Genomic DNA, 18,444 nt, shown 5'->3' with positions numbered 1-18,444 from the left:
TTCAGGTCCCCAGCAATGATGAATTTGTTCTGTCGTCGAGTGAGCATAGCCAGATCTCGTTTCAATGATGCACACGTACCATCTCGAAGATTGGTTTGTTTGGGGCAGTACACTGCAATGATGATGATGGGTCCCATCGTCGTTGTAATCTCAATTCCGATGGCTTCTTTGAGTTGCAATTTAAAGGCTGACAGAAACCTGTGCTGAATGGATCGTTTAATGGCAATGGCAACTCCCCCTCCTCTGGTAGTTGTCCTGTCGAGCCTGTGAATCCTGTAATTGGAAATAAAAATAGAAATTTCAGGTTTAAGATGAGTTTCAGTTAAAATAGCAATATCGGCATTCTTCTCTTGAAGAAAGTCGGATAATTCAGCAGTTTTGCTCATGAGTGAGCAAGCATTCTAATTTACTACAACCAACTCATTATATTGCATATTGGATGATGAATTTGCCTAAGGCGTTGATTTTATCTAACCGCGTTCTGCAGTTTCGTAGTTTTGTTGTCATTGTTTGAAAAATGACGATCAGTTGTTCAGCAGAGAATAAGTCACCAGAGTCATCCCTTTGCTTGTGGTTGATTATTACCCCACCCAGGAGGGATTTTGGAGGAAGAATCTTTTTGTGATCTAGAAGCTGAATCTTTTGGATTGCTGTGAGGAAGTGGCGGCAAATTTGGAATATCCCTCTTCGGTGGGAGCCGTGGGAAATTAATTTCATCCTTCTGTGGAACATTCTTGCGCGTTGATTGTTTACGGGACGCCTGTTGTTGAATTTTTGTGAACTCAGCACGTTTGGGACACGATTTGCTAGTAGATGGATGGTCGCCATCACAGTTCACACATTTTACAGCGATGTCATCTAGTAGGCAATCGTTGGAATTGAGTGATTCGGCACATTTCCCGCACCGACTTTTCATGTGGCAATTCCTCGCTCCATGGCCGTAGTTCAAACAGTTCCATTCGATGATTATATTAAATAACGATTTTATCGTTTTCAGTTGACTCATGGTGATGGAGACCTTCTCCAGATGAATCAAGTACAGTTGATCTTCAATCTGTCGCGATACTGTAAGTATCGAGACCAAAAGTATCGATACTAAAAGTATCGCTTTGATGCGATATCGATACCAAAAATGCCCGATTCCTGAAAGAAAGTATCGACTCGGTATCGGACATCCCTACTGTAGAATGAAACTGTGGAATTTTGTATGGGACCACCACAAGATCTTTTTTCTAAGTTTGTGGTAATCGACAATGACATTCATGCCGTTTTCTCGAAATTGAATTGGGTTCGCACTAAGCGACGGGGGTGTGAGCGAAGCCGATATAAGAATCAGCTGACTCGAATTTCAGTTCATTGGCGTTGAAACTAGATCGGAAACTAGCTTCAAACGAACAGTTTGAAAGGTGTTAGGGTGGAAATTGGGTCAGGTTCGACATCAAACGAAAACAACAAAATAATGGTACTCTCAATTAGGGCCGGTGAAACATGTTAAGCCCCGGTAGGTGATTTTTCGTACCGGGGGAACGATCTACTATTTTCAACTATTTCTTAATTCTAATGGAAATTTTATTCATCCCTTGAAAGCGCAAGGAGAAGTATAATAAGTTTGCATGAAACGCGAAAATTCGAAGTTTGAAGCATTTCGGTTTTGTTGCCTTAAAACAAAATTGCTCATTTTAGCCTAAAATACAACATAAAATTACTATTGAGCTAGTTTTAAATTTGATCAGTATCTAACGAGAAAAACCGATTGGAAAAATGACATGCGAATACAGCTATGTAATGAAAACCGCGAAAAAGCCAGCAATTATTTACGCGTCGTATCGCAAGTCTATCTTCACTGACTGTAAGACTACCCAACTAGTGTCAAAATCACTGCCAACATTTCTTTTGAATATTAAAGTAGAGGTATTTTGTGTTCCGTGTAAACTTATTTGTGTCTGCAAATTTTTGAAATAAATTCATTGAGAATTTTAGTTACCCTGTCCGTTTAGTTTGTTAGGGTTGATTATGGAAGGTGCTGAACTCGTTCATCCAGTTCACCATGATCGAGGTTATCCTGCATTTTCTCGAATACGAAGAAACAGCTGAATTTCGATCAAGATGTGTCTCGTGAATCGAACGGCGCACAAAACAAATCCATAAACGGTCCGTTCACCCACACTCGGATCCATTAAAAACATAGATTTGTGGTATTCGTCAACGCAAACTCAATGTGTGTGTGTGTGTGAGATTAGATGTAATGAGATGGTTAACACATCAAATGAAAGTGCTTTAACATGAAAAAATCGCTTTAACCGAACAAAATCAACAATGCATCAACGATCCAGATGGCTGTTCGGTACTGTTTACTCGCAATAAAAAGAATTTCTTGCGTTGGTATGAAGCAGTGAACGAAACATGGATCTACCGTTTTTCTTCAAAGTCATATCAACATTCAGATAGGGAAAGCCGTCCGAAACATACAAAAGGTAGTTGGAAAAATCAAGGCGTCAGTTTTTCTATGCTTGAGGTATAATTAACATCGACGATCTTGAAAAGGAAAGAACCATCGAAAGTGCAAATTGCATTGAGTTAGTGATGATTCCAGAAATAATAAAGTGCAGGTATTCGGACCAGCCGCTAGGCTTATTTCCCCGAAGGTTTTTCAGAATGACCAATTCTATACTGCTTCCCATTTTTCGTCGAAACTAGAAAATACGGAAGGATCTACAAAAATGATTATGGAAGTTTTGTTCATTATGAAAGACACTAGCATGTGACATACGTTGTTATTCAAACGTTATTACTTTCCTGTTGAAAAACGAAATAATTTTGCCTCCCCGAAATTAATTTGTCTCAGGAGAACTGATGCATTTCTGATTGAAGGTCTTGAACATTAAATTTTCGCCAATTGCTGATGACAAAACGAACAACGCGCATTGTCACTGGACAGGTAACTTAATTGCACCATTTTTGCTCAATACGTTCCCTGTTCGGTGTTCATTTTTACCTTTTAATCAATTTCACGGCTTCACGATTTCAATAATCATTGGTTATTTACACCCCTCCTACCCCGGAATGGCACAGCCTGTCAGTTACCATTGATCTCATACTGCTGAAATCATTGCCAATGGATTCAATTTAATTGCTGATATCATTTATTCATGACCAAAATTAAAAAGTGGCGCATTCTGCGTAGTGCTGGAGGGTTGTGATATTTTTTTCCCTAGAATCTCTTTACATTGTGGTTGAGTTCTACTTCGTTTGAAAATGCACCTAACAGATGAAGTAATGTTAATGTGTTTTGCTTTATTTTGCTAATCGATTTATTGCGGTTCTTGGGAGAGTAAAAGACCGATTGAAACTCTTTTGCTAAAAAGTTATTTATTTTTTTCTGCTTTGCTTTAAATTGTATGTTATTTCTTACAGAAACCATATTTCATCCAACATATGCTTAGCTCTATCGTGGGAGACAGTTCGTACAGTGCATGAATTTATTTTCTTGCGGAGTTCATTCATATTCATCGATCAATACAGTAACGTGATTACAATCGTTCCTCTGCCCTTCCTGACAATTTTTTTTCTTGTTGCCATCAATTTGTACATTAGTAAATTAAGTTCTCTCCTTGCAGCTCCCTACTAAAAGCGCTCAAATCTGTTTCCGACCATTCTCGCTGCCAGTTCCCAAAATCAATTCAACAGCATCTATCAGGAAACAGATCGCTCTTCTCATTGGCGCAACATAATGTTTTTTTTTCATGATAATTTAAACGTTTTCGTGCTTCAACTAAATTAAATTATTTACAATTGTTCGACGCTCATCTTGCGATATTGGGATCGGCGGTCAGATTATTACTTTTTTTTTATTTATTTTCGCTCTTAATCAATTCTCCAGTTCATTCGGTTCTGGCTGCATTGCATGTGAGCCGGCCGGGATCAATAAATACCGCGAAAAAAAAAATGTTGCAGTTTAATTTTTCCAATTGAATGCATTAATTAGACTCGGCAGAGGCTCACGGAAAAGTACACCCACCAAAATAGGATCATTTTAAACAATGGAAATTAATTGAGATGGATATCTGGACGGTTGAAAAGATGGATTCGAATGTTGATTATCATTCCCGGTCAGAACATTGAATATCGCGAGGAATGATTCTGATATTTTACTTTTCAGGTTTATAAAAATTTGGGAAGTTGTGATTTGTTTTGTCTATTCATACAATATTACGAAATTTCTTGCGTTTTTTTTTATAAAAGTAACTAACAGTTGACATAATGTAATATCTATCATGAAACATGTGTCAATCTAACATACAAATGAGCAATGGATCAACGATCATCAAATCTGACCATTTGTGTCAGAATCTCGTGAACCTACTTCTTTTACTGACACCGGTCAATCAGATATTTTTGCTTGTCCTGTCATTTAGTGTTACGCTCACTTCCTTTCGAAGACTTATGTTTCCATATGCGAATTAGTAAAACATTAAAAAATTATCGTAAATTTGCTAATAAAACATACTGAATTTAGCTAAACTTGTGATCACCGTATTACCAACTTATTCTGTGCTAAAAATCGTCGTCAACGTTTCCAATCAGTCGAAGACTACATCTAACTAAGCCTACACAACATAAAATAGCACTTTTATAATAGTTACGCCTCATTAAATCCGCGCTAACACTTAAATTAACATCTCATAAATACTACGTCTTGAGATATTCCCTATTTATTGTCTATCAAAGTTTTGTTACCTCGTTCACAATCTCAAAAGTCTGATGTAAAAGAAGTCAATCTACGGGTACCATTTCGATGGTTTTTTTTGCATATCGTATCTTCGCTTATGTTGCCTTGATTATTTCAACACAGTATAACAAATTGAGCATTTTGGGTCTTTTTGTTTCTAACTGTTTTCATCTATGTTTGTGTTGTTTTCGTCTAATTTTTCCCTTTGTTTAAATTTGGCAATCTGGGGGTTGGTGGTGGTCTGTTATAGTGTGTGCGTGTTACACAATGACACAAAACAAAACACTCCTCGATGGCTTTCCGCTCCACAATGCTCTACTCGGTCGGTCGGTTCCATTTCTCCTTCACATACACTAATGATATTCTACTGCTAGCTGAATGAGTGAGGGTATTCGCTTAAAACTAAACACTTTTGTGGAATGTCCTAAAAACAAACGGTTCCTTTAAATTAGTTCCGTCACGTAGTCGGGCTGATCTCCGCCCGGTAGCTGCTGCACCTGGAACGTTGACCCTCGGAACTCGTACATCTGTGAAAGAAGAAACAGTGATTTATTTTTTCGAGGGCTTCATTTTTAATATAAAAATTTTTATATGATATATATTACTAATTAAGTAGAGGTTAAATCAACGTGAATGATCACTAGTTTCAAGTAATCAACGATTCAACACACAATGTAATGATGAAAAGACTTTATGATCCAATCTATACGAACACAACATCCCACATTATCGAAATGACGGAATGAGCAATGAATTCTTACTCGACTGCATGATTTTTTAGTGCTCGATCGGTTCAGTGCTACAATTTTCGCCTGAGTTGGCTGCTCGATCAACCTGATTGACAGTGACATTATAAATGTCATTGAATATTCGCACATTTTATGAATGTGTTAGTGTGAAATTTAAGCGACTTAAGCCATTTCACTACACTCCAGCTAGAGGAATGGATGATGCTGACTAAGGTAGGCCGTTTTGATTTACTAGTTCTGTATATCCGAAAAACATGAAGATTTAAATTTGTATATTCAGTTATATAATGTTTTCGTTTAAAAATAAACTGAAAATCAGCACGAAAACGTGCAAAATCAGGAAAGAAGAAGAAGAAAACGAATTGACAATTCAGTCCGCATCTTCTCACTCAATTCCGAATGATTTCCGAATCAACCGGTTGTAGGCGAACCGGTTCATTCGGAATCGGTTGTTGCACTGGAGTTGGAATTGATTCGGAATCCATTATGATTTCCACATGAAATTCCGAAAGATAATTTCTCGCCGATTCGGAATTGATTCGGAATCCATTCGGATCTGATAATGTGGGATTGGTTTCGTAATTCGAATCACGTTACTTAAAGCAAATTCAGCAGCTAGAAGTTCCCACTTAGAAAAAAACGTTCAACGGTGGTCCTTCATTGGTCCAATACGTTGGATCATTGGTCCAATGAAAGTCCAATCAATCGTTCAACGGGAGGCCAACACGGGACCTTCGTTTGCCGATTTTGAAACAGACCGTTGAACCGAATGCCATTTTTTTCGTTCAACAAACCCGGCAGACAGAGGTCCATTGTTGAGCCATTTTTAACATGAGAAGTTGGAGCCCCGTTGGACTAGTTTTACTACAGAATTCCTGAAGTTTTTTCCACTTATTTGTTTAAACTAACAATACATACCTACACAATACTTCTACTTCACGTAGAATAACAACAAATTTTCTTTCTATGTAAAGGTAACACTTAATTTTCACACTATTTTTGCAAGAGAAAAAACAACAACAAACCGTTCCAGCAAATTGAACGAATATTTCGTGCAATATGTCGTTCAACAAACCAACAAAATTGAACGGCCTGCTGAGAGGGTTCTATATGGAAGATCTATAATAGAACTGAAACTGGAATAAATGTATCACCAGCAAGCCGTTCTAGTTTTATTTATTCGACCAGTTCTTCTGTCAAATTTAAAACTGGTATACGGTGCCGTTCTATTTTTTGTATATTTGAAACACGAGTAAAACACTGCTGGGGATGCCAGTTTTTTGTTATAAAATTCAGCTTTAAAATTTGTAACTGACATAAATTATGCATCTAGAATTAGAACACTACTGAATATTCCCTTGAAGCTATTAAAATTTTGGACAATTTTGACGGGGCCGAAAATTTGCCTATTTGCCATGCCTACTGCGAACGTTCGCTTCATCAATTTATCACTTTGCGACCATAAAAAAATTGGGTAAAATTTGTTATCTGTATATACTTTTGTATGAATCTATTATTCAGTATGGTTTTAGATTATTCAGTATGGTTTTAGAGTATTACACGAACATGGCATAACCTAACAAAATGAGCACGATGAACGTCGTTTAACAGCTACTAATGGTTGTACTTGTTAACATTTTCATTCCGATTTGAATGCGTGAAATTGAGTATGTAAACAAACCACTGGCAGCTACCCTCTCAGCAGGCCGTTCAATTTTGTTGATTTTTGAGCGCTTGTTGAACGACATATTGCACGAAACATTCGTTAAATTTGCTGGAACGGTTTGTTGTTGTTTTTTTCTCTTACAAAAATAGTGTGAAAATGAAGTGTTACCTTTATATAGAAAGAAAATTTGTTGTTATTTTACGAGAAGTAGAAGTATTGTGCAGATATGTAGTGTTAGTTTAAACAAATAAGTGGGAAAAACTTCAGAAATTCTTCAGTAAAACTAGTCCAACAGGGCTCCAACTCCTCATGTTAAAAATGGCTCAACAGTGGACCTTTGTCTGTCGGGTTTGTTGAACGATACAAATGGCATTCGGTTCAACGGTCTGTTTCAAAATCGGCAAACGAAGGTCCCGTGTTGGCCTCCCGTTGAATGATTGATTGGACTTTCATTAGACCAATGATCCAACGTATTGGACCAATGAAGGACCACCGTTGAACGTTTTTTTCTAAGTGGGTATGAATGGAAATTCCTACAGCTCAACTTGTGAGTTTATGTGGCACGTGTGTAGAATCAAGTTAAAAAATATACATTTCAATTGAAATGTGAGAACACCTCTCAGATGAAACACGGATTATCGTTTGAATCAGTTTAACTAAAACTCATGTTCGACCTTCGACTTGTAGTTTGTTTACATTTCCAAAAACACGTATTCAAATCAGAATGAACACGTAAACAAACCAAATCGTTAGCTGTCAACTGTCGTTCATTCAGTGAATTTGGTGAGGTTATGTCATGGTCGTGCAAAACCAAATTTTGTGGGGTTATGTTATGTTCGAACAAAATATAATTCGTTTAAAATAGTGAATGAACGGTAAACAATTCTTAAAAGATGAAATGTTGAAAATACATTTATTTATCACCGTTGTGTCACTCAAGTCGTATTGGTTGTTATTTGAAATAGACTTGATTAATAAAAAAAAGTAAGGGTGTGTAATGTCAGAGACATAACTGGATGTCGTGAATCCGTATAAAACTGACGCGATTTCTTTATACTTTCGAATTTGAATTGATAGTTGATCGATTGTGTGAACTTTCCCCCTTTTCACTACTAGAATTTTAAACGATGCACCTAGACAGATTAGTTACATTAAACATTCTGAGACACAATTAAACATTATGAAATAACCAGTATAGTTTTTTATAATAAAATAATGGTGGCTAGGAATGGAACCTTTTATGAAAGCGTTCGTGATGGAGAGTGACGAGTTGAGTACGAATTCCGATGAATACCGTGTACAGGATTAATTTGTCTTTTAGACTTAGCGGCTCTGCTGTATGACGCGCAATCGCTTTTGTTTGAATTGAAACTAGCTTTGCGAACAAACCACAACACATCCGCTTGCAGTGCCACATGATGCCACACTGCATCAATTTTTCTTAAGAAGTTTCTTTTTACGTGATTTCGTTTGTAGCTTTTTTACAACGCAAAGCCTTGGTATTACATTCCTGTAGTGGAATTTGACCTTCTGTTTCAACAGACTTCGCAGCCGATTCAGAGTATACAGAACCATTGCATAGCTGGTGCTACGATTCTACTGACACTAAGAACCCTTTCAGGTCGGGGCTCGAACAAACGACAACTGGTTTGTTAGACCAGTGCCCTATGCATTGAACCAACCCAGGACAACAGGCACTTATAGAATTTTGACGTCGATTATCTCATATCGGATTTGCATATTTTATTGAAAGAAACTATCAAGATGCTGTACAGGATTTATTTCTGCCTTTTAGAATGACCAAATTGTGAAATTCTCTACGATATTTAGCACAGTTCGGAACATTTTTCTCGAATGATTTTCGCACAGTGAAAAGTGCACGAAGCAAATCAAATTATTTTGGATTTACACTAAACTGATGATTTTTACCTTCGATTTGCTAAGAAGTAATCTTAATAGTTCTTTAGATAACATTAAGAGCCATTAGAATGGCTGATTTTATATAACGTTGTCCACTTTTCGTTTTTCGTTTTCTTTCTCTCCAATGCAAACGACCAGCAACTTTGTTGTATGATGCAATCGCTCTTGTTTGAGTTGAAACTAGCTTTGCGTACAAACCGCAACACATCCGCTCGCAGTGCCAAATGATGCGAAACTGGTTTAATGCGTCTTCTCGCCTTGACGACCTGAGCGTTTGAGGTTTTCAACCACGCAGAAGGTGCGGACTCCAATGCCGCTGTTTGTATGCGTCTGCTTCCATCCAACGCACGAAAAAAAATGATCGATTTTCGACCATGGTTCCCCTTTTATATCTTTCAGTTGAAGATATATACCTGACTACCTCAAAATCATCGTCCTTGCACGAAAACCCAAGCTAAAGTAAAGAGTTTTCGGCGTTGTTTTCAAAGTTTGGGAAAACTTAATTTTTGAGTTGTTTGTGGCTATCTCACACTGTACAAAATATTATCCTATATTCCTGATCATATTTTTGATGAAATAATGAAATAATTATGTTGCTGCCGTTTATACAAGTCGAGATATTCACGATTAAGTTCTGCCCATTCTTCCATATGGCTAATTTTAAAAAGGCGCCCTATAGTAAAGTAGGTCGTATTCACGACAAAAAACAGTGTCGATTTAAAGTTTTCTCGGACGGATAACATTAACTCAATAAATAGTGAGAATTTACTCAATACCGAAAAATTGGGTATACACAGTTCGAAAAAATCTTGTGATGTCACATCTTTTAAAATTGCACACAAATGGAGCGTCGTATTTCACACAAATTTATATTCAAAAACATGTAAAATTTTGTGATTTGAAAATTACTTGAGTTGAAATAGAATGAAATAAAAAATAAAAGATCGACAGCAGCAACACGATTCGAACCGGGAAACATTAGATCATAAGGCAGGACAGCTAATGGACTGAATCACAGAAACTCATATCTAAATTGATGAATAATTGATACATATTTAATCCATACAGCGGCAATTGGTAGTCGATTGCAAATTACACTCCTAGTCTGTAAAATTATGTGCGAGTGGAATATTGCGTCATTTCAAAAGTTAACTTATGTCACCTGTAAAACTCATGAATTTTTTCTGTGTAGTTAAGTCTACGCTTATATGAAAATGCTGTTGAAATTCTAAAGAAATTTTGCCTTTTGCCTTTCTCTATAGAAAGATATTAGAATTACTGAAAAAAAAAACAACTTTTGAACGGAGTCTCGGAGACCCATAGTGTCATATACCATTCGGCTCAGTTCGACGAGATCGGAAAATGTCTGTGAGTGTGTGTATGTGGGTGCATTTTTCGAAGATATTTTTACGGCTCAATTTTCTCAGAAATGGCTGAACCGATATTAACAAACATAAGCACGTTATTGGGTTATTAATCTAATTAAAAGCTTAATAGCTACTATTGGGTTATTAATCAAGTTCAAAAATCAAAAAGCTGTGACTTTTGGTTCCGGAGATATGATGGTATAAGTGACGTAGCCGACAAAACATGTTTCACCGCTCTAATATTTTGAGATCACCTCTAATTTCGCAAAACTGTAGTGTTCAAAAGTTCAAGCACCTCAGAATAAGTCCGCATGCAAAATTTGAGCTTAATCGACTATCGGTTGTCTCAGAATTACATGAAAATGTAATGTCTTAGAATTACATGAAAAGTTTTAGAATTACAGTTTTTGAAAAAATCGACTTCTGGAACTTAAAAATAATCTCAAAGTCCCAGAAAGTCAATTTTTTCAAACACTTTTTTTTAAGATGACATAAAATCTCGACGTTTCATGCAATTCTAAGACACTTGGCATCAAGTTTTCATGTACCTGTTTTTCTCGGAGATAGCAGAATCGCTTTTCACAAACTTAGATTAATATGAAAGGGCTCTTGGTTCCATTAGAAATGTGCGAAACAGCTCATACCAATGAGCAGTTCCGAACCGATCAAGTCACTGAAGTGAATCGATTCAATATATCAGCTCATCAGCTCATTTAGATTGAACTGAAGGTTAGTTTCGAGTGCCGTTTTTTTGCAACGTTTTTCTTACTCCGTTTTTCTTTCATATGCATGATCGAAATCATTGATGCACAAAGAACAATGCTATGCGAACTAACTTGTCTGTGAATCATTATTAGGTCACATTTGTAGAATATCTGCAAAAGTGGCATCCCTGAATGTACCTTAGCCTACTGAGTGAGAGATAAGATTTTTTATTGACAAGTACACATTTCATCTCATCTAGAACTCGCTCTTCAAGAGCTGAAGATCCGTTCAGGGGCTGTCCATAAAAGACGTCACGCCGCAAGAGGGAGGGGGGTGTTTCATAAAACGTGACCTTTTGTGACAGAGGGGAGGGGGGGGAGGTTTTTGGAATGCGACGTCCAATATTTTCAATGAGCGCATTTTTGAAGTACCTAATTATATTACTGCTTTGCACTATTTCCTGAAAAAAACCCCACAATAAACGTTTACATTCTATAGGAAAACGTGTATTTGTTGATGTAAAAGCTTCTTCTTGTAAATTCGGATATGAGTGATGCAGGAAATCATTTCTGTTGTGATCAGCAAAAGTGCACGGAGGAGCAAGTAAATTAGCGAAATTAATAAATTTTGCCTAATATGAGTAAAAAAGAAAAAGATGCCTTCAAACGGTTTAACTTAAGTTATGCACTGACAATTTTTTCAGTAATTTGATTTTCGAGCATTAATAATAGTATATCATAAGAATTTCGCTTATCTGATTCTGATGCAGTTTATTCAATTGTACTCCATTTGAAAAAGGGCGGGAGATCAACGATTTCTCACTACCGATTTTGTGTGACGGAAGATCCGTACCGATTTTGATCGATGTGATTTAAAATTCACTGATCAACTGATCATGAAAAGATTCTCCGGCAGTGATCTCGTTTTGATGAGGTTTTGGTCTTTATTTTCTTAGCCCTGTATGCTACACTAAGGAAATATTATTCTTTACCTAAAACAATGATATATCTGTGTACCCCTAGGAGGAATAAAACAGATGATTTAAATGTATCATCAATTCCAACCAAATACGTTTGGTAATTTATATAATTGATATTAATAAAATAATTCCGATGATTTTGTAGTTTTAGGGATTTTTTTTAATCTAATGACAGCATGTAATAAATCGATTTTTCCCTCATATTTGTATGGTTTTGCATACATATTGAAAATGTATTGAGATGAATTTTATTTATTTTGACATCGTGACATGTGACATAAAGGGGGTGGGGGGTCTTTGCTTCTGTGACAATTTGTGACAAAGGGGGGATGGGGAGTCAAAAATCGTCAAAAAAAAGCGTGACGTCTTTTATGGACAGCCCCTCAGTTCGTAGCTTATTACCACTCTACCAGTGCGGTGAACTGGTAAGCTGCGGTTCTTTTAAAAGGAGCTGTGAGCTTTCAGCTCACTTTGAAGATTCGATTCACTGGAACAGTTCAGGAGCGAATTGCCCATCTCTAGGTTCCATAGGATGCCATTGAATTTTACCCATATCGATTTCCCGGTTCGAGAGTAACGAGGAAAAAGAATGAAGAAAAAGTGCACTCAATTTTCTCAGAGACCGCTGAATCGATTTTCTTCAACTTGAATTCAAATTAAAGGTCTCATAGTCTCATAGGTTCCTATTGAATTCCATCTGGATCCGACTTTCGGTTCCATATAAAATGTTCAAAATGAACAAAAAGTACGGGTGTGTAATGTCAGAGACATAACTGGATGTCGTGAATACGAATAAAACTGACACGATTTCTTTACACTTTCGAATTCGAATTGATAGTGGATCGATTGTGTGAATTGCGAAACTTTCCCCCTTTTTACTACTAAAATTTTGACGTCGATTATCGCATTTCGGATTTGCATATTTCATTGAAAGAAACTATCAAGATGCTGTACAGGATACATTTCTGCCTTTAAGAAGGATCAAATTGTGGGATTCTCTACGATATTTAGCACAGTTCGGAACATTTATCTCGAACAATTTTCGCACGGCGAAAAGTGCACGAACCAAATCGAATTATTTTGGATTTTCACTGAACTGATGATTTCTACCTTCGAATTTCAAAGAAGTAATCTTAATAGTTCTTTAGATAACATTTAGAGCCATTAGAACGACTGATTTTATATAATGTTGTCCACTTTTCGTTTCTTGTTTTCTTTCTCTCCCTCGACGACCGGAAAGCGAATGAGAGTTGCGACGCTCTGTTTGAGGTTTTAACTACGCAGAAGGTGCACTTTTCGTCACTGCTAGTAGAGTGCGTCCTCTCGGCTTGACAATCGGAAAGTAAATGAAAACTGCGATCTGAGCGTTTGAGGTTTTAACCACGCAGAAGGGCACTCTCCGTCGCTGCTGGTTGATTAAATCATTCCCACGACGTCTGCTTGCATCCAACGCACAAGAAGAAATGATCGAATTTCGACCATGGTTCCCCTTTTATACGCAGTCAGTTGAAGATATGTGCCTGACTACCTCAAAATCGTCGTCCTTGCGCGAAAAAGCCAAGCAAAAGTAAAGAGTTTTCCGCGTCGTTTTCAAAGTTTGAGAAAACTTAATATTTGAGTTGTTTGTGGTTATCTCACACTGTTCAAAATATTATCCTAAATTCCTGATCATATTTTTGATGAAATGGTGAAAGAATTATGTTGCTGCCTTTAATACAAGTCGAGATATTCACTATTAAGTTCTGCCCATTCTTTCATATGGCTAATTTTGGAAAGGCACCCCATAGTAAAGTAAGTCGTATTCACGACAAAAAAAGTGCACTCGATTTTGTCAGAGACCGCTCATCCAATTTCCACAAACTTGGGTTCAAATGAAAGTTCTTATAACCCTATATAACTTTATCGAATTTCATCAGGATACGACTTACGATTCCGGGAATACAGGCTGATTAGTATAAAAATTTCATTTTATTGGGCCGAATGAATAAAATTTAGTAAAGTCTATTGTTTGTAGTATCTTCTCAAAAACATAGTCCACAGAGTAAAACGCGTTTGGTATGAATCAAACCAAATACATTCAATTACCCGTAAAATTCTTCAATCAGGCAGGTGTGGTTAGTTGCTGACCAAATACGTTGATTGTGAGTATACCGGATCATCGTTCCTGGTCCCGGAAGTACCAAGAAAGAGCTCGTATATTTCGTACCGAAAATCACTCCAACTTTTCAGAAACTGCCAGACCGATCTTTGCAAACTCAAATTTAAATGAAAAGTATTATATTTCCACAAGTTCATGTTAAATTTTTATATTTTATATAGAACGATAATGCAAAATACATGAAAAATCTTCTAAATCTGGTTCAAAACTGTTACAATTTATAGATTATGCTAGTTGCTGTCCCAACGAACCGATTTCAGCTATGCCGGTTCCCAGATCTCGGATCCGGATGTACCATAAATAATGATCAAAAACTCAAAAACTAAACTTCAGAAACAGCTGAGTTGATTTTCGCAAACTTACACTCAAATAAAAGAGTCAACGGCTATACAAATACACTGTTTTTAATTTTTTTTCGGATCCCACTTTCGGTTCCGAAACAACAGAATAAGATGTGTTTACAGTTTTTAAACCGTCATTTAGAGCGAAAAACAAGCAAGAAACAAATAATTCCTATTAACATGGGTCAAAGCTGTTTAAAATTGAAAAGGTTATGCTAATGCTTGCCCCAAACAAAATTTTTTGTTCTTATTTAATATTCAAAGAAAGGTCATTTGAAGAATCCCATAGTAATATTAATTTTGCCCCACTTTAGTTTTGAAAACAAATATTGTTTGGATTATGAAGCACAATTTAAGTAAAATTATTATTTGATGGGGACGCATAGTACAGTGTTTTTTACAGACTTCCAAGTGTATACATCAGTGCTTTTAATTTTGCTTCTCCCGGTCGCTTCAACGATGCTAATCGAGAAAGGTTTTGTTTGACAATTTTTTCCCTGTACATCAATCCCTTTCGCCGAATGCGATCAATGCACACGAAGGATTACCGATAATCTGGAACTGGATGACGAAAAATGCATTTTAATTCATAGCGGAACTTCCATGCACTCGTCGTGAAACAAACACCATAAATAAACCATTCGAAACAAACACAACAATAAATCGTCACTCTACTCACCGACGGTGCTCGGCTGTTCCGAAGCGTCGCATAATCCGACATTTCCCCGCTCAGTCCGAGGCTACCGACACCAGCACCTATTCCCATGCCTCCTACACCTCCTCCTCCTCCGGGAGCACCACCGCCACCGGAGATACTGCCAATTCCAGTGCCAAGCACCGCGCTCAGATTGGACGTGTAATTTCGCGGCTGTATGGTCGCGTATGTATTATCGCCACCACCTTGGGACAGTTCATAGGAATCCCGTCGGTCCAGCCCCAGCACCAGCGCTTGCTCCTGGTTGATTGAGGACGACGTAGTGTTTGCACTATTCAACTGCTGCTGCTGCTGCTGCTGCTGATGCTGCTGTTGGGTCAGTTCTGGCTCCGAAAAGACTTGCATCGTTAGCTCCTGCTCCTCGTACAGCTTTAATTTTCTGTTTCAACGAATGAACGAGTAGAAAAGTAAGGGGTTAGTACCGAAGCACGAAGCACAACACGGGGAAGAAGGTCCATGAATGGTGTGCTATTGACTTACTGCTCAATCCAGAGTGGATTCTCCGTGGTATTCAAATCCTCGATTATCTGCTTTTTGATTAGAGCATCCTTTCGCCTGGTCTCGCTTGGTATCGTTATAACCCTGTTGGGAAAAGGGGGAAAAGTGTGATGATAGTATACTCAGTCAGTGCCAGACACGGATCGTAGTGAGGACGAGTGTCATCCGGGTGACAGCGTTCAAATAATTAACACTACGGAACTGCAGAATATATCAAATAGAGTAGAGAATTTCCCACATCGAACAGAACGAACCGGCACCGTTCGGACTTCGGTAACTTCGGACTTGTATGGCAGATAGATTTTACTCACCAGTGCTTGAGACAGCAGCAGAGAACAATGAAACTCACTGCACCAACAAACAGTACTATCAACAATGCGATTATCGCTGCCAGGGCCAGGTCGAACTCATCCTGCACGGTAGTTGCGTAAGCCGGAACCACGTTTTCAATCGAAAAGCCGGCATTGTAATCCTACGGCGAATGGGATATAAGTAGATAAAACACATTCACATTGGTTTGCTCTAGGTGCGGAATAATAGGAATGAAATGTTGGCATGGCTGTTGATGATGATGATGCTGTTAACCCTTAAATGTGTATGGATATCGCTTTTCATTTGTTTCGGTTCCATATCGCGAATTGATCAGTACTCAATTCGACCGCTACTGTGAAAAATTTGAAAAAACATATTGCCATTTAAGGGTTAATGTGAAGGGATGCAAACGGCATCCTAAATGGAACCCAGTGGACTTATGGTGGTTTCGGCTTTGAATTTATCAAACCTGAAGTAAATGGAATGCGGATATCGCGAACAATATTCCACATTAGGTAGTGCAGCTTTTAGCGTAATGAAAAATCTTCTTCTGGTTCAACTTACCTGCAAGAAATCATATTTAGCGTCGATTTCCCGAAGAACTTCCTCCACCGGGACAATCATCTGCGTGGTCATGTCGATCGCGTGGAAGTACATGTCACACCAATCCATTCGGATCCTACCCAAACTGTCCACATGGTAACGTATTTCATCTACCACGATTAGCTTCTGGGTGGCGTTGGACAGTTCGGATATGATTTCGTCACGTTCCATGTGCACTTCCGAAGGTGGCCTGGACAGAATCACCCGCACCAGTTGCTCCGGATTGAAGATCCAAACGTACACCTTGGCGGTTGCGACCCGCTCGGGAGATTCCACTTCCTTGGCTACAATTTCCAATATGAATCGATCCTGATTGTACTCAGCCATGTAATTGGCCGTAGTAATCCGACCTTCTTTCCCGATTGTGAACGGACTGGGAACGATGCTTCCAGTGGTTTGGAGTGAATTGTACTTGTACAAAAACGAACCACTGATAAACAGTTCAACTGTAGAGTTTACTCCCAAATCTCGATCGGTGGCATTCACCACCGTTACCAATTCATTGATCGATGCTTTCGAACTGATTCCTGCGTAGTAAACATCCTGTCGGAACACCGGTGCGTTATCGTTAACATCCAGCACCGTAATCCAAACCTTGGCAACCGTGCTGTCTCGTTCCAGCTTCTTAATTGACATCATCATTCTGTCTCTCTCGGTAATCAACAAATCAGGTTTCTTACTAGCTTGAATGTACAAAGCGTAAACATCCGTTTCTTCTCGATCCAACGACTTGTTGGTGTAAATATCGCCCGTTGTTTTGTCCACGTAAAATGCTCTATCATCGTTCCCCAGGAGTATGTAATAGTAAATCTTCGGATCGATGCTATCGTAGAAAGCCTGAATCTTTCCGATCCGGATGTCACGCGGACTGTTCTCCGCGATGAAGAACTTGTACGGATTGGACGCATCCGGGAACTCGGGATGGTTCTCGTTTACATCCACCAACAGTACGGTTAGGAAGCGCAACGTCTCGAACCAAGCCGGAGTGCCCTGGTCGCGGGCCACCAGAATCAACTCGAAGCGGGACTGCTTTTTCCGATCCAACGGCTTCCGAATACGCAGCTCGCCGGACATTTCGTTGATGGCGAACTCATCCGTTTCCTGTACGTTCTGATTGTTCACCTAGTGAGAGGAGGAAAATGAATTAGTTTGACATTGCGAAATCATTATGAACACGTAAGCGATATAGCAGTAAACTAAGGACTGTACTCGAAAAAAAAAGCAACGCTTTCTTTTATGCATTGTTTTTTATTAGATGGGTTAAATTGATGAAATTTCGAGGAAAACTAGTTTAGCGTGTGATGTTTGTATGCGAAACATTTCGTTACAATCAGACACGTGATTCCTCCAAAAGCGTCTAGTTCCACGAAGGTGACACTCTTTTTTGGCTGGAACTTGCATTGAGATGGTATGAAGCCAAAGTTGTTGTTTTTGTGCCAAAAGAAGTCACTCCGCCAAACTCGCCTGAATTTCGCCTAATAGAAAAATTCTGAAGCATTATAAAGGACATCTTTCGGATAACAGAGAAACTAACGGATGTTTACTGACTGACGGATGTTTACGATTTGAAGAAAGAGTGGAAAAAGATGGTGCAAGTGTTGCACAGGATTTAATGGGTAGCGTCCAAGTCCAAGGTTTAACCAAAGAGAGGAGGTTAAATAAACATAGCTAATATGTGTGTTTATATTTATTCCCTGAGAGT

General features: G+C 38.2%; 1 protein-coding gene across 5 annotated transcripts in view; it reads right to left on the bottom strand.

Annotated features, from left to right (window-relative positions):
- Positions 1-3,343: 3,343 nt before the first annotated feature.
- LOC131439540 (cadherin-87A) overlaps positions 3,344-18,444 on the bottom strand; it is a 764,232-nt gene continuing 749,131 nt past the window's right edge. For all 5 annotated transcript variants that reach the window (XM_058610700.1, XM_058610709.1, XM_058610716.1 and 2 more), the window contains 5 exons: positions 16,704-17,864; positions 16,139-16,299; positions 15,810-15,911; positions 15,294-15,708; positions 3,344-5,256 (listed from right to left, as the gene is read on the bottom strand). In XM_058610700.1, coding sequence (XP_058466683.1) covers positions 5,173-5,256; positions 15,294-15,708; positions 15,810-15,911; positions 16,139-16,299; positions 16,704-17,864 — 1,923 coding nt within the window. In that variant the 3' untranslated portion in view covers positions 3,344-5,172. The remainder of the gene's footprint in view (positions 5,257-15,293; positions 15,709-15,809; positions 15,912-16,138; positions 16,300-16,703; positions 17,865-18,444) is intronic.

Source organism: Malaya genurostris, chromosome 1 (assembly GCF_030247185.1).
Source record: "Malaya genurostris strain Urasoe2022 chromosome 1, Malgen_1.1, whole genome shotgun sequence".
Classification (NCBI taxonomy): Eukaryota; Metazoa; Arthropoda; class Insecta; order Diptera; family Culicidae; genus Malaya; species Malaya genurostris.
The sequence above is the reverse complement of the archived record's forward strand: the minus strand, read 5'-3'. Positions and strand labels throughout refer to the sequence as shown.